Source organism: Rhinoraja longicauda, chromosome 23 (assembly GCF_053455715.1).
Source record: "Rhinoraja longicauda isolate Sanriku21f chromosome 23, sRhiLon1.1, whole genome shotgun sequence".
NCBI lineage: Eukaryota > Metazoa > Chordata > Chondrichthyes > Rajiformes > Arhynchobatidae > Rhinoraja > Rhinoraja longicauda.
The window spans coordinates 1572279-1597747 of NC_135975.1; the positions used below are offsets into that span (position 1 = coordinate 1572279).

Below are 25469 nucleotides of genomic sequence, written 5' to 3' on the forward strand. Positions count from 1 at the left end.
TAAAAACAGATTCCTACTTCACTAGCACTATCTTACACGCTGGGGACAATTTACAATCTTTCCGAAGCCAACTAATCTACAAACCTGCACGTCTTTGGAGTGTGGGAGGAAACCAGAGCACCCGGAGAAAACGCACGCAGTCACGGGGAGAACGTGCAAACTGCGTACAGACAGTGCCCGTAGTCGGGATGGAAGCCGGGTCTCCGGCGCTGTGAGGCAGCAGCTCTACCCGCTGCGCCATCTGGTACATGTAACAATAATAAACCATCATAAAGCATATAAATCTTTTATATTACAATATTACAAAACTAAAAATCAAGGCAAGTACAATTAGTAGACAGTAGCTGAGGGCCAAACCTGAGATTCAGCCAAAACTAACTGAACAAAAATGGAGACTATTTAATAATGATATACACACATAATACTTCTAATTCTACTTCTAATTGCAAATCCTCCGAGCCCATCCCCCAAAATACTGTGTGAGTTCTGCCCACATGACCTCTTAAAAACAAGTCTTGAATTACTCAAAGACTAATTGAAGAGAATTGAATACAGATGTTTACAAGTTATTTAATATTAAACAAACAATTGTAGGGGCCGAGAAACTTTTGAGTTTTGATACCTTTCTGAAGAAAATGTACAGAGCACTAACTAGGTGCACATGATATTCTTCATAGTTCGTCTTGGCCACCACTCTCTGACTGGTGAACATATTGTAGCCAGTCCAGGAGCCAGCAGATCAGAGAGCATTGTACTCCACGCACTTTGACGGGTCTGTGGAAAAATGCTTTTGGCAGATGGTCATCAATCTCTTCAGGCCCTAGAAAACAAGTGACAAATGTTCAATTGGGACAATCCTCAATATATTACATTATTTGCTCAATCACTCTACACCCCATTGCGGTTACAATAACCTCGTCGTGACGGGAGACACAAGAGACTGCAGATGCTGGAATCTTGTGATTGTCTTCGGAAGACAAGCAGCACAGTGACGGTCTGTGTGGAGTTTGCACCTTCTCCCTGTGATGGCGTGGGTTTCCACCGGGTGCTCGGGACTCTTCCCACATCCCATGTGTGGGATAATTAGTTTCTGTAAAATTGTCTCACGTCTGTAAAGAGTGGATGCAAAAGCAGGATAACATGAAGTAATGTAAAGGAGTCATTGATGGTCAGTGTGGACTTGGTGGGCCGAAGGGCCTGTTTCTGTGCTGTATCTCTAAACAAAACTAAGCGGGTCTCTAAATTCTCTTTTCCAGCTTCCCCCCCCCCCCCCCCCCCCCCCACCCACAATATCTAAAGAAAGGTAGACACAAAATGCTGGAGTAACTCAGCGGGACAGGCAGCATCTCTAGAGAGAAGGAATGGGTGACATTTCGAGTCGAGACCCTTCTTCCATAACGTCACCCATTCCTTCTCTCCAGAGATGCTGCCTGCCTGTCCCGCTGAGTTACTCCAGCATTTTGTGCCTACCTTCGATTTAAACCAGCATCTGCAGTTCTTTCCTACAACCGAAACGTCGACTAATCATGTTCTCCAGAGAGGCTGCCTGACCTTAGAGTTACTCCAGTAGAAACAAAGAACTGGAGATGCTGGTTTATAAATTAAGATAGACACAAACTGCTGGAGTAACTCAACGGGTCAGGCAGCATCTGTAGAGAAAAAAGGATGGGTGACGTTTCGGGTAGTAACTCAGCAGATCAGGCAACTTGTGGCTTTTTTTTGTAAAACAGCACCCACAGAATCACAGAGACATACAGCGTAGAAACAGGCCCTTTGGCCCAACTTGCCCACACCGGCCAACATGTCCCAGCTACCCTAATCCCATTATACTAGTCACAGAGTGATACAGCGTAGAAACAGGCCCTTCGGCCCAACTTGCCCACACCGGCCAACATGTCCCAGCTACCCTAATCCCATTATACTAGTCACAGAGTGATACAGCGTGGAAACAGGCCCTTCGGCCCAACTTGCCCACACCGGCCAACGTGTCCCATCTACACTGGTCCCACCTGCAAGCGCTTGGCCCATATCCCTCCAAACCTGTCCTGTCCATGTACCTGTCTAACTGTTGTTAAACGTTGCGATAGTTCCTGCCTCACCTCCCTCCTCTGGCAGCTTGTTCCTTACACCCACCACTCTCTGTCCTTGCAACTTCTCTCTAAACTCAGAGCTTTGAGACAAACCTGGATGTATTTCCGCTGCGTTTCGTCGTTTAATACGTGGGCCACGTGCTTGGAGAAGATTTTTTCTCGGCCGGTACGTGCGTGGATCCCCACCATGGTGACTCCGATGGGCCAAGGAGCATTGCCAATGGCCATCTGAAGGTAAGCATCGTTCGCCTGCAGGGAAAGCAAACCGTTTGTATCAAGTTAATAGAAGCACAATAGACAATAGGTGCAGGAGGAGGCCATTCAGCCCTTCGAGCCAGCACCGCCATTCAATGCGATCATGGCTGATCACTCTCAATCAGTACCCCGTTCCTGCCTTCTCCCCATACCCCCTCACTCCGCTATCCTTAAGAGCTCTATCCAGCTCTCTCTTGAAAGCATCCAACGAACTGGCCTCCACTGCCTTCTGAGGCAGAGAATTCCACACCTTCACCACCCTTTGACTGAAAAAGTTCTTCCTCATCTCCGTTCTAAATGGCCTACCCCTTATTCTCAAACTGTGGCCCCTTGTTCTGGACTCCCCCAACATTGGGAACATGTTATCTGCCTCTAATGTGTCCAATCCCCTAATTATCTTATATGTTTCAATAAGATCCCCCCTCATCCTTCTAAATTCCAGTGTATACAAGCCCAATCGCTCCAGCCTTTCAACATACGACAGTCCCGCCATTCCGGGAATTAACCTAGTGAACCTACGCTGCACGCCCTCCATAGCAAGAATATCCTTCCTCAAATTTGGAGACCAAAACTGCACACAGTACTCCAGGTGCGGTCTCACCAGGGCCCGGTACAACTGTAGAAGGACCTCTTTGCTCCTATACTCAACTCCTCTTGTTACGAAGGCCAACATTCCATTGGCTTTCTTCACTGCCTGCTGAACCTGCATGCTTCCTTTCATTGACTGATGCACTAGGACACCCAGATCTCGTTGAACTCCCCCTCCTCCTAACTTGACACCATTCAGATAATAATCTGCCTTTCTATTCTTACTTCCAAAGTGAATAACCTCACACTTATCTACATTAAACTGCATCTGCCATGTATCCGCCCACTCACACAACCTGTCCAAGTCACCCTGCAGCCTTATTGCATCTTCCTCACAATTCACACTACCCCCCAACGTAGTATCATCTGCAAATTTGCTAATGGTACTTTTAATCCCTTCGTCTAAGTCATTAATGTATATCGTAAATAGCTGGGGTCCCAGCATCGAACCTTGCGGTACCCCACTGGTCACTGCCTGCCATTCCGAAAGGGACCCATTTATCCCCACTCTTTGCTTTCTGTCTGTCAACCAATTTTCTATCCATGTCAGTACCCTACCCCCAATACCATGTGCCCTAATTTTGCCCACTAATCTCCTATGTGGGACCTTAATTAACAAAATTAATATAATCACTGGAAACCACAACTTAGAGAGTCATAGAGTCATACAGCGTGGAAACAGGCCCCTCGACCCAACTTGCCCACATCAACCAACATGTCCCATCTACACCAGTCTCACCTGCCTGCGATTGGCCCAAATCCCTCTAAACCTGTCCTATCCATGTACCTGTCTAGTTTCTTAAACGTTGAGATAGTCCCTGCCTCAACTACCTCCTCCGGCAGCTCGTTCCATACACCCACCACCCCTCAGGTTCCTATTAAATCTTTCCCACCCTCACCTTAAACCTATGCCCTCTGGTTCTTGATTCCCTGGAAGGTTAATTGGCTCAACTCCTCAACTTGACTACACAAAATGTGACTAGTTATTTGGTTGGATGAATTTTTAAAAAATTACACGTTAAGGGGCAGCACGGTGGCGCAGCGGTAGGGTTGCTGCCTCACAGCGCCAGAGTCCCAGGTTCGATCCTGACTACGGGTGCTGTCTGTACGGAGATTGTACATTCTCCCTGTGATCTGCGTGGGGTTTTCTCCGGGTGCTCCGGTTTCCTCCCACACTCCAAAGACGAGCAGTTTTGTGGGTAAATATTGTAAATGATCCTAGTGTGTAGGATAGTGCTAGTGTACAGGGATCGCTTGTCGGCACAGACTCGTGGGCCAGAGGGCTTGTTTCCAGACTATCTCTAATGTCTAAAAATTTGACATGAATTTGACTGGGGTGTGACTGGTCCTTGATTATGCTGCTGGCCTTGCCGACGCAGCGTGACATGCAGATGGGAGAGCCATGAATGAGGAAGCAGACTTGGGGAAAGGCCGAAGAGGAGGAGGAGGATGAGGAGAGGGAAATGTAGGACATAACATTTCATTTCGTCGGTAGTTAAGTTAGATCCTGCGTAAATGTAACATTTCCAGTGGACCTTCATTTAAGATCCTATATTGACCCAAAAAACATCAATCTGTCTGAAAATAAGAAAATAAATCTATATTTTCTTTGTCAATGTCAATGTATCCCAGTAAGCCTTAACCTTTTTGACAAATCATTGATTTCTAACTTTCAAACAAATAATTCTGGCTTGAAAATTCATCTTATTCATTTTAAACTGTCAACACTGTAGTAAATGTAGTGAAAGATGTTCAATAATAGGCGATATACCTTGACATATTCTCTCTGTAACATGAATTTGATGATATCAGTTATAGATTCTTTGATGTCTTGTGGCAGAATCTGGGGGGAAAAGTAAAAGAAATATACTCTCATTTCAACTTATTTCCACGATATCATATTACATGAAATCACAGCAATTTAATGTTCGCACCAACTCTAACGGGCTAATCATTCATAGCCTGTGCAATGTCACCCCGAAAACATGGCAGGGTCAGTAATCAGAGGGAATAATGTATTAGTTATGAATGCCACAGTCAGCTTTCTCACGCTCTGCCACAAAGTGCAAGTAGAGTGAGGGGACTATCAATGCTGCTCAGGGTTTATGGATTTCCCGAATACTCAGGGTTGCAGAGCTATAAATTATATCCTTTGAGGTCAAATTCTTAAAAACATTCTAATCTCCATTGCTATGGGAACGTTCAACTATATATTCCCATTACTGAAAACACTTAGCAGTTCAGAACTGGGCGGTGCAGCGGGTAGAGCTGCTGCCTCACAGCACCAGAGATCCAGGTTCCATCCTGACCACGGGGGCTGTCTGTATGGAGTTTGTACGTTCTCCCCGTGACCTGCGTGGGCTTTCTCCCACACTCCAAAAACGTACAGGTTTGTTGGTTAATTAGCCCTAGTGTGTATAGGAAAGCGTTAGTGTGCGGGGATCGCTGGTCGGCGCGGACTAGGTGGGCCGAAGGGCCTGTTTCCGCGCTGTATCTCTAAACTAAAACTAAACTGATAAATGTTTGGCACAGTGGCAGCAGACTTTCGAGGATGTTACCAGGACTCGAGGGCCTGAGCTAAAGGGAGAGGTTGGGCAGACGAGGACTTTATTCCTCAGAGCACAGGAGGATGAGGAGTGATTTTTTTGGAGGTGTATAAAATTATAAGTTATAGGAGCAGAATTTGGCCGTTCGTCCCATCAAGTCTACGACACCTTTCACCATCGTTCCCTTTTAATCCCATTTTCATGAGATGATGAGGGTAGAAGATCACGAGGGGAATAGATAGGGCAGATGTACGGTCTTTTACTCAGGATAGGGAAATCAGTAACCGGAGAACATAGGTTTAAGGGGAGAGGGGAAAGATTTTCTCGGAACTTGAGGGGCAACTTTTTCCCTCAGGGTGGTGAAAGCACGGAATTAGCTGCCAGAGGGGGCAATTGTGACAAGCACTATCACAACATTTTCAAGACATTCAGACAGGTACATGGAGAGACAAGATTTAGAGGGCTATGGGCTAAACGCGGGAGACTGGTGTAGATCAGGCACCATGGTCGTCATGGGCAAGTTGGATGGAAAGGCCTGTTTCCACGCTGTATGACGCATGTTTGCATGTTCTCCCTGTAACCCGGGTTCCTCCGGGTGCTCCGGAATCCTCCCACATCCCAGTTTTGTAGGTTAATTGGCCGTTGTAATTTACCCTTCGTGCACAGGGAGTGAATGCAAAAGTGAGATAACACAGAACGGGTGATTGATGGTCAGCCTGTTTCCATGCTGCATCTTTCAATGAATCAATCAGTCGCTGAACTGAGATGTGAACTATTTCTCACTACACAAATGTTTAATTTAGTTTTGTCACATGTGCTGAGGTACAGTGAAAAGCTTTCTTTGTTGTGTGCTTGCAGTCAACATTGTAGTAGGAATAAACGGGTCCTTTTCGAAATGGCAGGCAGTGACTAGTGGGGTACCGCAAGGCTCAGTGCTGGGACCCCAGTTATTTACAGTGTATATTAATGATTTGGACGAGGGAATTGAATGCAACATCTCTAAGTTTGCGGATGACACGAAGCTGGGTGGCAGTGTTAGCTGCGAGGAGGATGCTAGGAGGCTGCAGAGTGACTTGGATAGATTAGGCGAGTGGGCAAATGCATGGCAGATGCAATATAATGTGGATAAATGTGAGGTTATCCACTTTGGCGGCAAGAACAGGAAAGCAGAGTATTACCTGAATGGTGACTGATTGGGAGAAGGGGAGATGCAACGTGACCTGGGTGTCATGGTGCACCAGTCATTGAAAGCAAGCATGCAGGTGCAGCAGGCAGTGAAGAAAGCGAATGGTATGTTGGCATTCATAGCAAGAGGATTTGAGTTTAGGAGCAGGGAGGTTCTGCTGCAGTTGTACAGGGCCTTGGTGAGACCGCACCTGGAGTATTGTGTGCAGTTTTGGTCTCCTAACCTGAGGAAAGACGTTCTTGCCTTAGAGGGAGTACAGAGAAGGTTCACCAGATTGATCCCTGGGATGGCGGGACTTACATATGAGGAAAGACTAGATAGACTGGGCTTGTACTCGCTGGAATTTAGAAGACTGAGGGGGGATCTTATAGAAACATATAAAATTCTTAAGGGGTTGGAGAGGTTAGATGCGGGAAGATTGTTCCCGATGTTGGGGGAGTCCAGAACTAGGGGTCACAGCTTAAGGATAAGGGGGAAGTCTTTTAGGACCGAGATGAGAAAACATTTCTTCACACAGAGAGTGGTGAGTCTGTGGAATTCTCTGCCACAGAAGGTAGTTGAGGCCAGTTCATTGGCTATATTTAAGAGGGAGTTAGATGTGGCCCTTTTTGCTAGAGGGATCAGGGGGTATGGAGAGAAGGCAGGTACAGGCTACTGAGCTGAATGATCAGCCATGATCATATTGAATGGCGGTGCAGGCTCGAAGGGCCGAATGGCCTACTCCTGCACCTATTTTCTATGTTTCTATGTTTCTAACAGACTATGAATGATTGCAATCAACCTGTCCACAGTGTAGATACAGGGTAAAGGAGATAATGCTTAGTTTTTAGAGATACAGCATGGAAACAGGCCCTTCAGCCCACTGAGTCCACACCGACCAGCGATCCCCATGTCTGGGGGCACTAGGGACAATTTACAATTATACCAATAATTAACTTACAGACCTGTACGTCTTTGGAGTGTGGGAGGAAACCAGACATCCCGAAGAAAAACCACGCAGGTCACGGGGAGAACGTTCAAACTCCGTACAGACAGATCCTGACCACGGGCGCTGTCTGCATGGAGTTTGTACGTTCTCCGTGACCTGCGTGGGTTTTCTCCGGGTGCTCCAGTTTCCTCCTGCACTCCAAAGACGTACAAGGTTGTAGTTTAATTGGCTTCTGTAAGAATTTCTAACTTGTCCCCTGGTGTGTCGGACAGTGCTAGTGCACGGGGATCGCTGGTCAGCACAGATTCCGTGAGCCGAAGGGTCTGTTTCCTGCTCTGTATCGCTAAACTAAACTCTACCAATCTCACACACTAACCTTGCTCTATAGACACGGACTACAGCTCCTCTAGTAATCGGAACAAACAGTGAAATGGTTCCAGCTTTGGCAGAAGAGGCTGCTCACCTTTTTCCGGAGCTTCCTGAAGAGGGGTTTTAAGTACGATTCCGTTTGCTTGTGAGTCGCCCCAGCCACTTTGCCTTGTACATTGCACTTTAAATAATCTTCTCGAGCATTTAGATCTTTAGCCCAAACATCCAGAAGAAACTAAGAGAAAAAAAAATAGATTACAGCACATTACAGAAGAAATTAGATTCAAATAATTGAATCAATATATCAGTAGTAGGGTTCTATTGTCAGGTTCTGCTTCAGAGATGGGCACAGACTGCTGGAGTAACTCAGCGGGTCAGGCAGCATCTCGGGAGAACATGGATAGGTGACATTTCAGAGTGCTGGAGTAACTCAGCGGATCAGGCAGCATCTCTGGAGAACATGGATAGGTGACGTTTCAGAGTGCTGGAGTAACTCAGCGGGTCAGGCAGCATCTCTGGAGAACATGGATAGGTGACGTTTCACAGAGTGCTGGAGTAACTCAGCGGGTCAGGCAGCATCTCGGGAGAACACGGATAGGTGACGTTTTGGATCGCAACCCTTCTTGCAAGAATACCATATCTGAAGATATTGCCTGGTCCATCATGGGTACTGACCTCTCTACCATTAAAGGGATCTACAGGAGATGCTGCATCAAAAAGGCAGCCAGTATCAAAGACCCAAACCTCCCTGTCCACTCTCTTATATCGCAACTATCATCAGGAAGAAGGTACAGGAGCCTGAAAACCCGTGACCATTAGGTGCAAGAACAGCTTTGTCCCAACAACCGTCAGGCTCCCTGCACAACACCAACCTCAGCAACAGTGAGCTTCTATGGACTCCCTTTGGTTTCACCAAGAACTTCAGTTTTATGCACTAATATTGTGGTTATTAACTTAGTGATTAAAAAAAATATATGATATATTCTGCTTGCATTGCATTTACAGGCCTGCTAAAGCTGCTGCAAGTAAGGATTTCATTGTTCTGTAGTCAGTACTTATGACGTTTAAACATTCTTGACTCTCTTGACTAAGGAAACCCCAAAATGTGTGACAATCTCACAGCTGGGACACGGATAGAAAAGGTTTAGAGTGAGTGGCAGTGGCGTTACAGCCTCTCAACACCAGAGACACAGCTCCAATCCCGAGCGAGTATGGATGTTACCTGTACATTTGTACATTCTCCGCACGCCTGTGTTGGATTACTCTGGGTGCTCCCGTTTCCTCCTACACCCCAAAGACGTACAGTTTGAAGGTTAGTAGGAAAAAAACTGTAGATGCTGGTTAAAATCGAAGGTAGACGTTTCGGGTCGAAACCCTTCTTCAATCTGAAGATGGGTCTCGACCCGAAACATCACCCATTCCTTCTCTCCAGAGATGCTGCCTGACCCGCTGAGTTACTCCAGCATTGTGTGTCTACCTTTAGTTTGAAGGTTAATTGGCTTCTGTAAATTGCAGGGAGAACGGTCACAGGGAGAACAAACTCCGTACAGACAACACCCATAGTCAAAATCTACCGCTGCGCCACCGTAATGTACCATCAATGTATTCAGCCTTACCCTGAGAACTTTGGTTATGATGTCCATGTCTTTATAGTCATTGTCTTGACCCAAGGACTCACCCAATTGCTGCATTAAAAAACAAACCATGATTGCTCACATGTTGAAGCGCTGCAAATTAAACACTTTAACAGTAACTAATAAAAAACAAGAGGGATATAGACCACGTAAAAGCAATTGGCATTAGCCCCAATTTGCACTATAGATAGCAGACAGGGTGGGCCGAATGGCATATCCCTGTGCTGATGGGATTGCCAGAAACATAGCCTATGGTGGGCGTAAGGAATGAGTTGCCAGAGAAAGTGGTTGAGGCAGGTACTACAAGCACAGAATCGTGTCCTTTGGCCCAACTTATACATGCCAACCAAGGTGCCCCATCTATGTTAGTGCCATGTGCCCACATCTTACACATGCTAACCAAGGTGCCCCATCTATGTTAGTGCCACTTGCCCACATCTACTTATTTATTCATTTATCCATCGATTTATTTTTTTCAAATTTAAATAGATGCATCTGTGTTCCATACTTAAAGACACCTTGGACAGGTACACGGATAGAAAAGGTGTAGCGGGATAGGGGTCAAAGCGTAGGCAAATAGGACTCGTTTAGATTGGGCAACTTGGTCACCATGAGTGAGTTGGGCCAAAGGGCCTGTTTCGGTGCTACGTGACTCTATGACTAACACACTACTGTAGGAAGGACACAAAACACTGGAGTAACTCAGCGGGACAGGCAGCATGTCTGGAGAGAAGGAATGGGTGACGTTTCGGGTCAAAATCCTTCTTCAGACCCGGGTTTCAACCCAAAACATCACCCATTCCTTCTCTCCAGAGATGCTGCCTGTCCCAACTGAGTTACTCCAAGCTTGTGTCTATCTTCAGTGTAAACCAGCATCTGCAGTTCCTTCTTACACACTGTAGGAGGGGACTATACTAGTCCAGGGAGTCACGGTGGCGCAGTGGTACAGTTGCTGCTGCCTCACAACACCAGAGACCTGGGTGCCATCCTGACTCTAGGTGCTGTCTGTACAGAGTTTGTATGCCTTCCACGTGATCTGCATGGGGAGATCACATGCAGATGATGATGCATCTGCATCATCCCCAGGATGATGGTTTCCCCAGGAGCTCTGGTTTCCTCCCACACTCCAAAGACATACAGGTTTGTAGATTAATTGGCTAGGTAACATTGTAAATTGTCCCTAGTGTGTGTAGGATAATTGTTAATGTAGAGGATTGCTGGTCGGCGCAGACTTGGTGAGTTGAAGGGGCTGTTTCCATGTTGAGTTCCAGAGTACAAGTGGAAGAACAAATTGCCGTTTCGGCCCCTTGTGCCGACTCCACCATTCAGTAGGTCAAAGCCAATCTCGCACTGCAAGTAGCATTTTCCTACACTCCATTCCATGGACACGTACATAGATAGGAAAGGCTTGGAAGGATATGGGCCGAACATGGGCAAATGGGACTAATTTAGATAGGGCATCTAGGTCGGTATTGATGAGTTGGCTGTTTCCATGCCCTATGACTATTTCCTTAATATTCAACAATATTAATTCCGTCAAATGGCAACAAAAACAAAAGATACTGGGGACACTCAGAACCGGGAGCAGAGAACCTGAAACATCAATGTTGTGGCTCTCAACATGAATGTTCTCCAAGATGCCAAGCAGATCCGGTATTGTATTTTTGTTTCAGACTACAGAATTGTTCATCTTCATTGCCCGAGACAGCGTGTCGGTAGGAGTTTGAGCAATGGGATTAAAATTGCTTTGGACTGTATCGATGTCAAGCTAAGGTCATGTACTTTCTCCTGAGATGAGGGGTGAAGGGAAAACTACGATCGGCCCCCAGGTTAGGTCTGAGAAGCTAAGAACTTGCAGCAAGCGCCAGGTGTTATTTCTGTGGCATCGGCTGCTTTGACTCACGGCAAATTGAAAATCTGGATTGAGTTCAGAGATGTCCAGAGTTTGGGTGGTAGAGTTGCTGCCTCACAGAGCCAGAGACCCGGGTACGATCCTGACTATGGGTGCTGTCAGAACGGAGTTTGCACGTTCTCCCCGTGACCTCAGTGGGTTTACTCCAGGTGTTCTGGTTTCTTCCCACACTCTAAAGAACTGCAGGTTTGTAGGTTAATTGGTTTTGGAAAAATAGTCAAATATCCCTAGTGTGTGTAGGATAGTGGAAGTGAGCGGGGATCACTGGTCGGCGCGGACCTGGTGGGCCAAAGGGGCTGCTCCAAGCTGTATCTCCAAACTAAACGAATCTAAGATCTATGAGGATATTGTCAGGACCCGAGGGCCTGAGCTATAGGGAGAGGTTGAGCAGGCTGGAACTCTATTTCTTAGGGCACAGGAGGATGAGGGGTGATCTTATAGAGGTGTATAAAAACATGAGGGGAATACAGACGTTGAATGCACAGTCTTTTACCCAGGGTTGGGGAATCAAGAACTAGGTGACAAGGGTTTATGATGAGAGAGAAAAGATATAATAGGAACCTAAGTGACAACCTTTTAACTGAGCTGGTTGTGGGTACATGGAACAAGCTGTTAGAGGTGGTAGTTGAGACAGGTAGTATAACAGCATTTAAAGGGCACTTGGACAGGTACAAGGATAGGAAAGGTAGAAAGGGATCTGGGCCAAATAGGGCTCGTGTAGATGGGGCATCATGGTTAGAATGGATGAGTTGGGCCAAAGGGTCTGTTGTCCATGCTCTATGAGAGCGGTTAGTTTTTACCCAACAAGGAAGGTATAAAGTGCTTTGGCAAGATCACAGAGCGGCCACAAAATTAACCAGAGTTACATCATGAATATAAAGGCAAACTATCAGGTTGGATAATAAATTGGTTGTCAACAATGTCCATAATCCCATAAATGATCTTGAATAGAAAAGATTTCCAACTGATCCCACTGCAAAATGTGACCATTCTGTTTCAGATTGCCATGCATTCATTCATCGAGGTAGTGTTAGATGATAAAACCAATGATTAGAAAGATGTAAATCTTTCCTTGCTCCTTCCTTCAGATAGCCCCACAGTAGAAGTCAGTACACAGCCCTTACCTCCAGTTCCTCGATGGTGGTGTTTTCCTCATGAACTTTCAGGACGTTCAGCGCCTCCTGTTCACCCTGCTCCTGTCCAGCCACAATCTCATTCAGATACTGCTGGTCAATCTTGTCCATGGCAGCTTTCAAGTCATTTCTCAAACCCTACGGGAAGTAGAGAACCGATCAGACCGAAGAAACAAACAAACCAGGGCGGCGCAGCGGGTAGAGCTGCTGCCTCACAGCGCCGGAGACCCGGGTTTGAGCCTGACTACGGGTGCTGTCTATATGGAGTTTGTACGTTCTTCCTGTGACCATGTGGGTTTTCTCTGGGTGCTCTGGTTTCCTCCCCACACTCCAAAGACGTACAGGTTTGTAAGTTAATTGGCTCCTGTAAATTGTCCCTAGTGTGTAGGATAGTGCTAGTGTATGGGGTGATCGCTGGTCGGCGTAGACTTGCTGGGCTGAAAGGCCTGTTTCCGCCTGTATGTCTAAAGACTATAGTGCAGATGCTAGTTTATACCAAAGATAGACACAAAGTGCTGGAGTAACTCAGCGGGTCAGGCAGCATCTGAGGAGACAAAGAATGGGTGACGTCTCGGGTTGGGACCCTTCTTCAGACTGAAAGTAGGTGATGGGGGGAGGGAAAGAGAGATGGAAAACTGGAGGTGATAGAAGACCAGGACCAATCAGGTCAGCCACAAATGACCTCTTACAACCCAGCGGTAGGAACACTGAATTCTCTAATTTTAAGTAACTTCGTCTTACACTCCCCTCCCCTCCCGTCTCCTCCCCACCCCCACCCTAGTCGTTTTACCAGTTCCACAGTTCTCCACATTGAGATCACATCTTCCCCAGCCAACCCTACAAAATAACGCCCTGCCTGAGGTTATTTGCGACTGGCCTTGATTGGTGCTGGTCGCCTTTTGTCGCCTCCAGCTCTTCTCCTCCTCCCCCCCCCCCCCCTCCCCCCGCCTCACTTTCAGTTAGAAGGGTCCTAACCTGAAACATCACCTATCCATGTTCTCCACAGATGCTGCCTGGCCCACTGAGTTACTCCAGCACTCTGTGAAACATCACCTATCCATGTTCTCCACAGATGCTGCCTGGCCCACTGAGTTACTCCAGCACTCTGTGAAACATCACCTATCCATGTTCTCCACAGATGCTGCCTGGCCCGCTGAGTTACTCCAGCACTCTGTGAAACGTCACCTATCCATGTTCTCCACAGATGCTGCCTGGCCCACTGAGTTACTCCAGCATATTGTGCCCATCCATATATTCCCATAGTCTTCAACATAGCAATGTGATATTCAAGCTTCAAGTGGGAATGTTTCTGTTCCTGTATAAAATGCCACTCGTACAAAAGGGAAACATTACCTTATTAATTTCAGGAGTCAGGATTTCTATTTTTCGAAGCCGTTGAAAAGCTTCGTAGTCGGATTCAGCAAACAGGCGAATTGGTTCTCCACGTTCACGGAGCCTTCGAATCACCTTGGAAAATAACAAGTATGATTTTAATCACAGGAATTACTACGCTGGGAAACCCTTCTTTGGACATCTCCAGAGTAATTTATGTTTAAGTTTATTAGTGTCACATGTACCGAGGTATATTGAATGTTTTTCTTGCTATCAAATCAGATCAGATAATACTATATGTAAATACAATCAGGTCAAACTGAAGTACAATAGGTAGGGCAAAGGGGAAGATACAGAGTGCAGAATATAGTTCTCATCATTGTAGCGCATCAGTTCCACAGACAAATGTCCACAATGGAATAGAGGTGAATCGGACAGTACCCTAGCTTATGGAAGGGCCGTTCACAAGCCTGATAACAGAGGGGAAGAAGCTGTTCCTGAGTCTGGTGGTGCGCGCTTTCAAGCTTCTGCACCTTCTGCCGGACGGGAGCGGGGAGAAGGAATGACGGGGGTGGGACAAGGCTTTGATCGTGTCGGCTGCTCTCCCGAGGCAGCGTGAAGTGTAGATGGAGTCAATGGTGGGAAGTGTGGTGCGTGTGATGGACTGGGCTACATCTACAATGGTGGGGAGTGTGGTGTGTGTGATGGACTGGGCCACATCCACAACTCTCTTTAATTTCTTGTGGTCTTGGACAGAGCTGTTCCCAAACCAAGCTGTGATGCAATCTGACAGTGTGCTTGCAATGGTGCATGTGCAGAAGTTTGCAAGAGTCATTGAAGTGAAAGATCTGCCTGGTACACAATTTAAGCAGACTCCGACTATTTGCTAGAGTAAAACCAAATACAAAGTCTGCAACTTTTAATGTTACCCTCAGGGGACAAAACAACTTCCTGCTTGAAACAAGCGTCAGTGCTGCGTTTTCCTAGCTGAAGTAACTGAGGAAGCACTGTTCCTCTCGATCCATCTTTAAATAAATTTGGTCTGGTGCAATAGCACCATCTACTGCAATCCCATCCCAAACACTTGGAAACGAACAGCAATAGCAATTACGTTCAAAACTCACACCTTCAGATCGGTAAGTGAGCAATTTGATAAGTTAATACAAGAATGAAAGGGGCTTCCAGTTACAGATAATGTCTGAAAATAGAAACAAAGAACTGCAGATGAAGTTTCATAACAAAGATAGACACAAAGTGCTGGAGTAATTCAGCGGGTCAGGCAGCATCTCAGGAGAAAAAAGGATGGGTGATGTTTCGGTTCGGGACCCTTCTTCAATCTTTTTGTTCTCCAGAGATTCTGCCTGACCCGCTGAGTAACTCCAGCACTTTGTGCCTATATTATCGATAATGTCTATTATTTCAAAAAGCACTTTGTATGAAGGTTGGCACGGTGGTGCAGCAGTAGAGTTGCTGCCTCACAGCGCCAGAGACCTGGGTTCCACAGGGTGTTGTCTGTACAGAGTTTGTACGTTCTCCCCATGACTGCATGGGTTTTCTCCGGGTGTCCTGTTTTCCTTCAACACTCCAAAGACGTACAAGTTTTGTAGGTTAACTAGCTTTAGTAAAATTGTCCATAGTGTGTAGGATAGTGCTTGTGAACGAGGCCATCGCCTGTCTCGGTGAGCAACCTTTTACAAACAACAGTATGATAATGATCCACACTACAATGCTGAGAACTATATCATGCACTCTGTATCTTCCCCTTTGCTCTACCTATTGTACTTGAGTTTGAATTGAATGTATATGTTTAGTATTATCTGATTTGATTGGATAACATGCAAAACAAGCTTTCCACTGTAGCTTGATACACGTGACATAATAAACCTGAACCTAAAGGTTTTGTTTTTATGATAATGATTGATGGATAAATATAGACAGAATGGTAAGAAATTCTGCTTTCAGCAAAATGCCATAAAAAACTTCTAACATCTCATCCAAAAGATAGTATAATAGTATGTTAGTCCTACACTGGGGCAATATCAGCCCAGACTTTAACATCCGAGGTGGGACGTGAGCAGCTAATAGATGGGAGTGCTACTTTCTAGCATTGACACTTGTTATTCCTACCCAGCGGAATAAGTAGCAGTTGGATATCTGTCTGAAGAAAGGTTCAGACCCAAAACATCACGTACTCTTTCTCCAGAGATGCTGCCTGACCCGCTGAGTTACTCCAGCACTCTGTGAAACGTCACCTATCCATGTTCTCCACAGATGCTGCCTGACCCGCTGAGTTACTCCAGCACTCAGTGAAGCGTCACCTATCCATGTTCTCCACAGATGCTGCCTGACCCGCTGAGTTACTCCAACACTCTGTGAAACGTCACCTATCCATGTTCTCCAGAGATGCTGCCCGACCCGCTAAGTTACTCCAGCACTCTGTGAAACGTCACCTATCCATATTCTCTAGAGATGCTGGTTGACCCGCTGAGTTACTCCAGCACTTTGTGCCTATCTTAAGTAAGATATCTCATCCATGCCCAGTTTCATCCCTGCACTTTTCAACTCAAAAATGTTTTGCATTTAAAGTTGATTAAAATGCAAGCCGCTTAACGGTGCAATGAGGGCAACAACAGATTATCTGGAATCGTGGTGCACAACAGGACCAGTGCTATGTGTACGAAGGAAATGCAGATGCTGGTTTAAACCGAAGATAGACATAAATAGCTGGAATAACTCAGCAGGTCAGGCAGCATCTCTGGAGAGAAGGAATGGGTGGCATTTCGGATCGAGACCCTTCTTCAGATTGAAACTCATGGGAAAGGGAAACGAGAGATATAGACGATGATGTAGAGATACCAGCGCCCGTATGATGTACTGGTACCTCTGAAATGTTAAATGCCATTATTTTGTTTTGGGGCCATGTGACACATATGTTTATTACAGCTGCGTTCAAGGTTAGAGAGTTTAAAGGAGATGTATGGGGCAAGTTTTATGTTTTACACAGAAGGTGATGAGTGCCTGGAACGCAGTGCCAGGGTTGGTGACAGGATATTGATTATGCACAGATAGATAAGAGATGGGCTTGGCATCATGTTCGGCATGGACGTTGTGGGGCGAAGGGCCTCCTCTTGTGCTGTACTGTTCTATGATAAAATGCTCCAGGCACCATAGCAGAAGCGTCCATGTCACGGAGCTGGAAACTGGAAGTGTCCTGAGCTAATTCTGCTACCACCACCGTCTACTGTACAAGTGATGGCTCCCACTGATTGTCGCCGGAAGCTTGCGCCCTTTTCAGGACAGACGATGACAGTGATGTAACATTTGAAACATGGATGATGGACACGAAAGAAGAAGAAACTGCTCCAAATGCTGCTGGTCCACTTTCCTCGGCTGAATGGGACAAAGCAGGATCTTATGAAGCAAATAAAACATAACAAAGGGGACTTAATAACTTACCAAACTCTCTTTAAAGATGAATGGATTCTTTTGCAGTACAATCCAATATATTAAACAAGGAAACAGAGCTGCTGTTATTTGACAAATTGAATAACAAAGGTTCCATTTCTCATTCTTATTGAAAGTTTTCATTGTCCAAATCCTGATTAAATATTAAGGCTCTGAATAGCTACTGTGCGTAGTAACTGCGGTGAATTGTGGACGCAGCCCAGACCATCGCACAAACCAACCTCCCTTCCATCGACTCCATCTACACCTCACGCTGCCTCGGCAAGGCCAGCTGCAGAATCAGTCTCACCCCGGCCACTCCCTCTTCTCCTCTCTCCCATCGAGCAAGAGGTACAGAAGAGTGAAAACGCACACCTCCAGATTCAGGGACAGTTTCTTCCCAGCTATTATCAGGCAACTGAACCATCCTACCACAACCAGAGAGCAGTGCTGAACTACTATCTACCTCATTGGTGACCCTCGGGCTATCTTTGATGTGACTTAGCTGGCTCTACCTTGCACTAAACCTTATTCCCTGTCATGTATCTTCACACTGTAATGGTTCGATTGTAATCATGGATTGTCTTTCTGCTGACTGGATATACAATACAAAAGAACTTTATTTATCCCAGGAGGGAAATTGATCTGCCATCAGTCATAAAATACAAAATATATGAAACATGAAACTAAAGTGACGAGTGGAAAGAATTGGGGATGTGCAAAGATTTTGGGGGGTTGGGAAGTCAGTCTACCCCACGACAGAAGGGGGAGGAGTTGTTCAGTTTGATAGCCACAGGGAAGATGGATCTCCTGTGGCGTTCTGTGCTGCATCTTAGTGGAACCAGTTTGTTGCTGACGGTACTCCTCACATAGCATGCAACAAGAACTTTTCACCTTGGTACACATAGACAATAGGTGCAGGAGGAGGCCATTCGGCCCTTCGAGCCAGCACCACCATTCAATGTGATCATGGCTGATCATTCTCAATCAGTATCCCGTTCCTGCCTTCTCCCCATACCCCCTGACTCCACTATCCTAAAGAGCTCTATCCAGCTCTCTCTTGAATGCATTCAGAGAATTGGCCTCCATTGCCTTCTGAGGCAGAGAATTCCACAGATTCACAACTCTGACTGAAAAAGTTTTTCCTCATCTCAGTTCTAAATGGCCTACCCCTTATTCTTAAACTGTGGCCCCTTGTTCTGGACTCCCCCAACATTGGGAACATGTTTCCTGCCTCTAACGTGTCCAACCCCTTAATAATCTTATACGTTTCGATAAGATCTCCTCTCATCCTTCTAAATTCCAGTGTATACAAGCCTAATGCAATAATACATGACAATAAACTAAACTGAAGCACCAGAATATACCTCTTGTCTGGAAAGGGTCATAGGCAGCGTCTCCTCTGCAGCTTCCAGTTCAATTCTTGGTTGTGCCGATGACGATTCATCCTGTTCATTGGCTTTTGCTAGAACCTGTTTATTGAGAGCATTCATCATTAAACTTTTACTGCAAGAAAAAAGAAAAACTAACTTCATCCATCATACGCGTAGCTACATCAGCACAAATTACATGTGTAGGAAGGAACAGCAGATGCTGGTCTAAACCAAAGATAAGCGGGACAGGCAGCATATCATATCATATCATCATATCATATCATATCTATACAGCCGGAAACAGGCCTATTCGGCCCTCCAAGTCCGTGCCGCCCAGCGATCCCCGTACATTAACACTATCCTACACCCACTAGGGCCAATTTTTTACATTTACCCAGCCAATTAACCTACATACCTGTACGTCTTTGGAGTGTGGGAGGAAACCGAAGATCTCGGAGAAAACCCACGCAGGTCACGGGGAGAACGTACAAACTCCTTACAGTGCAGCACCCGTAGTCAGGATCGAACCTGAGTCTCCGGCGCTGCATTCGCTGTAAAGCAGCAACTCTACCGCTGCGCTACCGTGCCGCCCATCTGGAGAGAAGGAATGGGTGACGTTTCAGGTCGTGATCCTTCTTCAGACAAGAAGGATCTCAACCCGAAACGTCACCCTTTTCTTCTCTCCAGAGATGCTGCCTGTCCCGCTGTTATTCCATCACTTTGTGTCTATCTTCAGCACAAATTACATGTTGTTTTAGATATGAAGATAGGATAAAGGTGTTTTAAGAGGCCTCTGGATAGGCACATGGATATGCAGGGAATGGAGGGATATTGATTTTATGCAGGTAGATAAGAGGCGGTCTTGGCATCATGTTGGGCACAGACTATGTGAGCCATAGGGCCTGTTCCTGTGCTGTACTGTACTGTTCTATGCTCAAATAATCCCAAACCAAACAGGAGAGCATGGTCCAGGGACCTTTTCCAGTTTTCTCCCCCGACCTCGTACAATCATTAAAGAAGGGTCCCTACCCGAAACATTACCGATCCATGTCCTCCAGAGATGCTGCCTGACCTGTTGAGTTGCTCCAGCACATTGTCTTTTTATTTTGTAAACCAGCAGCTGCAGTTCCTTGTTACTATAATCTAATGAATATAAACCTAAGACAGACACAAAAAGCTGGAGTAACTCAGCGGGTCAGGTAGCATCTCTGGAGAGAAGGAATGGGTGACGTTTCGGGTTGAGACCCTTCTTCAGTTCGTCTATCCCACGACAGAAGGGGGAGGGGTTGTACAGTTTGAAAGCCACAGGGAAAAAGGATGTCATGTGGTGTTCTGTGCTGCATCTTAGTGGAACCAGTCTGTTGCTGAAGGTGTCCAAGACAGTGAAGAAGATGGCACTGGCCACCACCGATCAGTAAAACATTTGAAGCATTTTACTGCAGGGGTTGAAGGAGCGGAACCTTTTCAAATGGTACAGACGGCTCTGACCCTTCTTATATAGACCTCTGCGTTCCTGGACCAGTCTAGTTTACTGTCCAGGTAAACGCAATGTTATTTGTACTCCCTGGTAAATTGCACGTTCATACCCTTGATGGAGACAGGGGTGTTCCTCTCCTCCTAAAGTCCACCACTAACTCCTTAGTTTTGTCGGTGTTGAGCTGCAGGTGATTCAGTCCACACCACTCAACAAAGTTGTTGATTACACCGCTGTATACATCCCTTCACTGATGCAGCCCACAATTGCAGAGTCATCTGAAAACTTCTTCGGGTAATTACCAGAATGAGCATTTGAATAGCATAACGTGCAGGGGTCTGGACAAAACTGGGGAAGTGGGATAAAAATCTGGAATCCATTTTTTGGTCAGCATTAGCATGATGGAACAAACAGCCTAACCTTCTGCTGTAGGTTTATCTGATCTCATTCCACCCGTACATTAGTTGCCACTGTACCAGTCTCCTAAACCTCGCCCCAACACTTCCAATATCACCAGCAGCACATGGAGAGAGGCTGGATGCAGGCAGGCAGCTTCACATTCATTCCACTGGCCAGTATTCCATAAACCTGTAGGAAGGAACTGCAGATGCTGGTTTAAAGCCAAGATAGACACAAAGTGCTGGAGTAACTCAGCGGGTCAAGCAGCATCGCTGGAGAAAAGGAATAGGTGACATTTTGAGTCAAGACCCTTCTTCAGAGTGTTCGAGAAGGGTTTCGACCCGAAACGTCACCTATTCCCTTTCTCCAGACATGTCGTCTGACCCACTGTAGTTACTCCAGCACTTTATATCTTCATTCCAAAAACCTTGTCTAATGAATCTAAAAACAATTTCAATAGCAGTCCATTATTCATTGTGAATACAGGGAAATTTAATTAAATAAATGCCCTCGTGTTCCATGCTCAATATCCTCACTTTCACTATCAATGGAAAAAGATGTTTAATTGTCAATACATTGCTGGCAGGCAAACAGGCATATCTACAAAACCACCGTGCTATTTTGTATTGCATTTGCTAACAACATTATCCAAAGTACGTATACAACACACATCTCCTGTTCATTTCATGCACAAGGTAGTAACACTGTTTCATGTCAATAAAAAGCATTTTATTCTTTTGCAGCCAAGTGCAAGAAAAAAATGTAAAGCATCAAATGCTCATTTAAATTGTGCTATTTCAGCAATGGCCACCAGCTGTAGAGCAGAAGCTTACTCATTAAACGACTCAATTTACGTATAGTATTATTCGAGTTAGATTTAGCTCTTTGGGCTAACGGAATCAAGGGATATGGGGAAAAAACAGGGACGGGTACTAATTTTGGATGATCAGCCATGATCATATTGAATGGTGGTGCTGGCTCGAAGGGCCAAATGGTCTACCCCTGCACCTATTTTCTATGTTTCTATTTGATTGGATATAATGCGATATAAAGCTTTTCACCATACCTCGGTACAGAACTCATATTCAGACAGCCAATAAACAACATTGTTCAGAAACCTATTCTGGGCAATCTGAATCAGAGGAGTCAAAATCTTACATTCATCACTACTGGTTCCCATTTTACAAGGTTAATGCACCATTAATGTACAATTACACTCTTTATTATTAAAGTAATTCACCACTGAAATTTGTAACCATTCTTCTCACTTCCTTTTGAGGCCAGATCAATAAATATATACTTTTCCCACATGTAAAGGATTCTAACCTTCAGTCGATACCAGAATGTAAAAGATCCCAATTGATGTGTAGGAAAATAACTGTAGATGCTGGTACAAATCGAAGGTATCACAAGATGCTGGAGTAACTCAGCAGGTCAGGCAGCATCTGAAGCACCTGAAGGGTCTCGACCCGAAACGTCACCCATTCCCTCTCTCCTAGATGCTGCCTGACCTGCTGAGTTACTCCAGCATCTTGTGATACCTTCCAAAAGATGTGTATAACTGGTAGATGGCATGTTTTCCAAGATTTTTCTTCTACCCTTTTCTAGAAAGTGCATGACCATCATTTGCTAACTCCAAGGACAATCCTCAGCACAATCCTGACCAGACCCTGACTGTGTTGAAGTATGCTAATACAATAATGTACTTGCACAGCCTTTAAAGATGTATTTAAGTAACGTTATAATGCAACCTCTTGCCTTGATAATTTAACGTGAAATCACTGCTCTACCTTTGGGGCGACGGAGTGGTGCAACAGTAGAGTTACTGTCTTAAAGCACCAGGGACCTGGGTTCGATCCCAACTACAGGTGGTATCCGCACGTAGTTTACACATTCTCTATGTGACCGCGTGGGTTTTCACCAGGTGCTCCAATTTCCTCCCACACTCCAAAGACGTGCGGGGTTGCAGGTAAATTAGCTTCTGTAAATTGTCCCTAGTGTGTAGGACAGTGCTAGTGTATGGGTGACGTTTGGTCGGCACAGACTCGGTGGGCCGAAGGGCCTTGTTTCCATGCTGTATCTCTAAACTAAACTACTAACATTCTGTCAACTATCATGAGAATAGTGAGCATGCAAAGTATTTGAGCGAATTGCAACAATCATTCAGCTGATAACTTAAAGACATTTTATTCCAACAAGTAAAAACAAAAAAAGGCAAGGCAAATGTCATTAACCAACACAAAAACCCAAAGCCAAGCTACAGACTCTCAGCTTACTGGTTACTTCATGCATCCAGCTACATGACTTGCATGCAGCACAAAACAAAAGTGTTTTCAAACCCATACCTTTAGTGGCTGCTCCTCACTTACAACCTATTGGCACAATTTCACAGGAAAGATTTGCCGTAAGTGCTTACATTCTCACTGGCAAAATGTATTTGGACATTACACATATAGAAACAGCAACTCATTAATTCATTACTGTTATAAAAAATAAAAAAATAAAAGCAAAGGAAGTACCTTGTAGCCACTTCTTTCCAAATAATCATCTTCTTCCTTCCTGGTTAGGTCACTACGTTTAAAGTATTTTTTCGATTCCTGATATGCAGAAAGGACAATTACCACCGCAATCTCTAAATAAAACCTTGCGCACTGCCTTAAGAACACCAAAGACAAAAGTGGTCTTTGATGGGGGTGCACAGTGACGCAGCAGTAGAGTTGCTGCCTTACAGCACCAGAGACCTGGGTTCCATCTATATGGAGTTTGCACGTTCTCCCAGTGACCTGCGTGGGTTTCCTCCCGCACTCCAAAGAGGTACAGGTTTGTAGGTTAATTGGCTTCGGTAAAAAAATGTAAATTGTCCCTAAAGTGTGGATAGTGCTAGTGTACAGGTATTGGTATTGTACAGGCACTGGTTAGTGCAAAACCAAAGCTGTTTCCAAACTGTATCTCTAAAATCTAAAGATCTAAAAAATAATCTAAAGATAGCTCCTGATTCAACATGCATCACAGCCGCCTTCAAATCTTTTCAGCAGCAGTCACAGGGAACACTGTCAAATCTAATTTTTCCATTTAACAACCCACAAACTTAAAGAAAAAACACTTTTAAACTAAAATATTTTAAATACAAACAAAAGGTTCAACAGATTATAAAAAGAGGTTTGGGACAGAAGATAAAGTCAGATTAGGGCATCAAATGAAATTCAGAAATCAAACCAGGAAGTGTAGGAAGGAACAGCAGACACAGAGTGCTGGAGTAACTCAACGGGTCAGGCAGCATCTGTGGTGGACATGGATAGGTGACGTTTCACAGAGTGCTGGAGTAACTCAGCGGGTCAGGCAGCATCTGTGGAGAACATGGATAGGTGACGTTTCGGGTCGGAAGAAGGTAACCCTAACCTCTGAGTTACTCCAGCATTTTGTGTTTATCACCTAGGGGCATTTAGGCAGACACTTCAATAGACATGGGCTAGAAGGATGCAGTCCTAATGTAGGCCAATGGGATAAGTGTAGGTGGACAACTATGCTAGCTAGTATGGATAGGATGGGCCGAGTGGCCGGTTTCCGAGCTGTGGGTCTAAATTGTTGTGGGAATGAGGAAGCGAGCGGGGAATGTTTACGGGAGCGCACCCAGAATAATGCGGAGGGTGGGCGCTCCCTCCCCCCCCCCCACCGCGGCGCTCCCTCCCCCCCCCCGCGGCGCTCCCTAACCCCCCCCCCCCCACCGCGGCGCTCCCTCCCCCCCCCCGCGGCGCTCCCTAACCCCCCCCCCCCACCGCGGCGCTCCCTCCCCCCCCCCGCGGCGCTCCCTAACCCCCCCCCCCCCACCGCGGCGCTCCCTAACCCCCCCCCCCCACCGCGGCGCTCCCTAACCCCCCCCCCCCCCCGCGGCGCTCCCTCCCTTCCCCCCCCCCCGCGGCGCTCCCTCCCTTCCCCCCCCCCCCGCGGCGCTCCCTCCCTCCCTCACTCACCGTCAGGCTATCCACCTGCCGCCGTTTCCGCGCGATCTCCTCCCGCAGTCGCTCCATGGCGGCTTCCAGCAACCCGCGCATGCGCAGCGCCGCGACCCCCCCTCCCCCGCCAGCGCGCGCGGGCGGAGCGCAGCCGTTAGTGACGTAGCATGGGGGGGGGGGGGGTGCGCGCCTCCTTCAGTGACGTAGCATTGAGTGTGCGCCTCCTTCAGTGACGTAGCATTGAGTGTGCGCCTCCTTTAGTGACGTGATATCGGGGGTGCGCATGCGCGGGTCGCTGGAAGGAGTGCTTCGATTAGAACCGCAATATCGAGGGAGCGCCTCAATAGACAATAGACAATAGGTGCAGGAGGAGGCCATTCAGCCCTTCGAGCCTGTACGCACCGCCATTCAATGCGATCATGGCTGATCACTCTCAATCAGTACCCCGTTCCTGCCTTCTCCCCATACCCCCTCACTCCGCTATCCTTAAGAGCTCTATCCAGCTCTCTCTTGAAAGCATCCAACGAACTGGCCTCCACTGCCTTCTGAGGCAGAGAATTCCACACCTTCACCACTCTCTGACTGAAAAAGTTCTTCCTCATCTCCGTTCTAAATGGCCTACCCCTTATTCTCAAACTGTGGCCCCTTGTTCTGGACTCCCCCAACATTGGGAACATGTTATCTGCCTCTAATGTGTCCAATCCCCTAATTATCTTATATGTTTCAATAAGATCCCCCCTCATCCTTCTAAATTCCAGTGTATACAAGCCCAATCGCTCCAGCCTTTCAACATACGACAGTCCCGCCATTCCGGGAATTAATCTAGTGAACCTACGCTGCACGCCCTCCATAG

At 46.2% G+C, this 25469-nt stretch overlaps 1 protein-coding gene across 2 annotated transcripts; it reads right to left on the reverse strand.

The window, feature by feature from the left end:
- Positions 1–24753, reverse strand: prpf18 (PRP18 pre-mRNA processing factor 18 homolog (yeast)). Of its 2 annotated transcripts, XM_078419441.1 has the most exons (11): positions 24635–24753; positions 23183–23260; positions 23009–23035; positions 18785–18889; positions 13995–14108; positions 12633–12779; positions 9579–9647; positions 8057–8197; positions 4705–4776; positions 2184–2339; positions 1–820 (listed from the first exon to the last, which is right to left on the reverse strand). In XM_078419441.1, the coding sequence occupies exons 1-11, from the start codon at positions 24713–24715 to the stop codon at positions 740–742; spliced, it is 1071 nt and encodes a 356-aa protein (XP_078275567.1). In that variant the 5' UTR covers positions 24716–24753; the 3' UTR covers positions 1–739. The 2 variants fall into 2 exon arrangements, with proteins under 2 accessions (XP_078275567.1, XP_078275568.1); XM_078419442.1 differs by lacking the exon at positions 23009–23035 and having other exon boundaries at positions 2–820.
- Positions 24754–25469: the final 716 nt, after the last annotated feature.

Excerpts from the sequence above, each read along its gene's own strand:
- prpf18 (XM_078419441.1), bottom strand. The coding sequence starts at position 24,715 with ATGCGCGGGTTGCTGGAAGCCGCCATGGAGCGACTGCGGGAGGAGATC. Across the intron at positions 12,780-13,994 it reads TGACTCCTGAAATTAATAAG|GGTTTGAGAAATGACTTGAA; the intron begins GTAATGTTTCCC and ends TACTTCCCGTAG. Across the intron at positions 9,648-12,632 it reads CCACCATCGAGGAACTGGAG|CAATTGGGTGAGTCCTTGGG; the intron begins GTAAGGGCTGTG and ends TTTTTAATGCAG.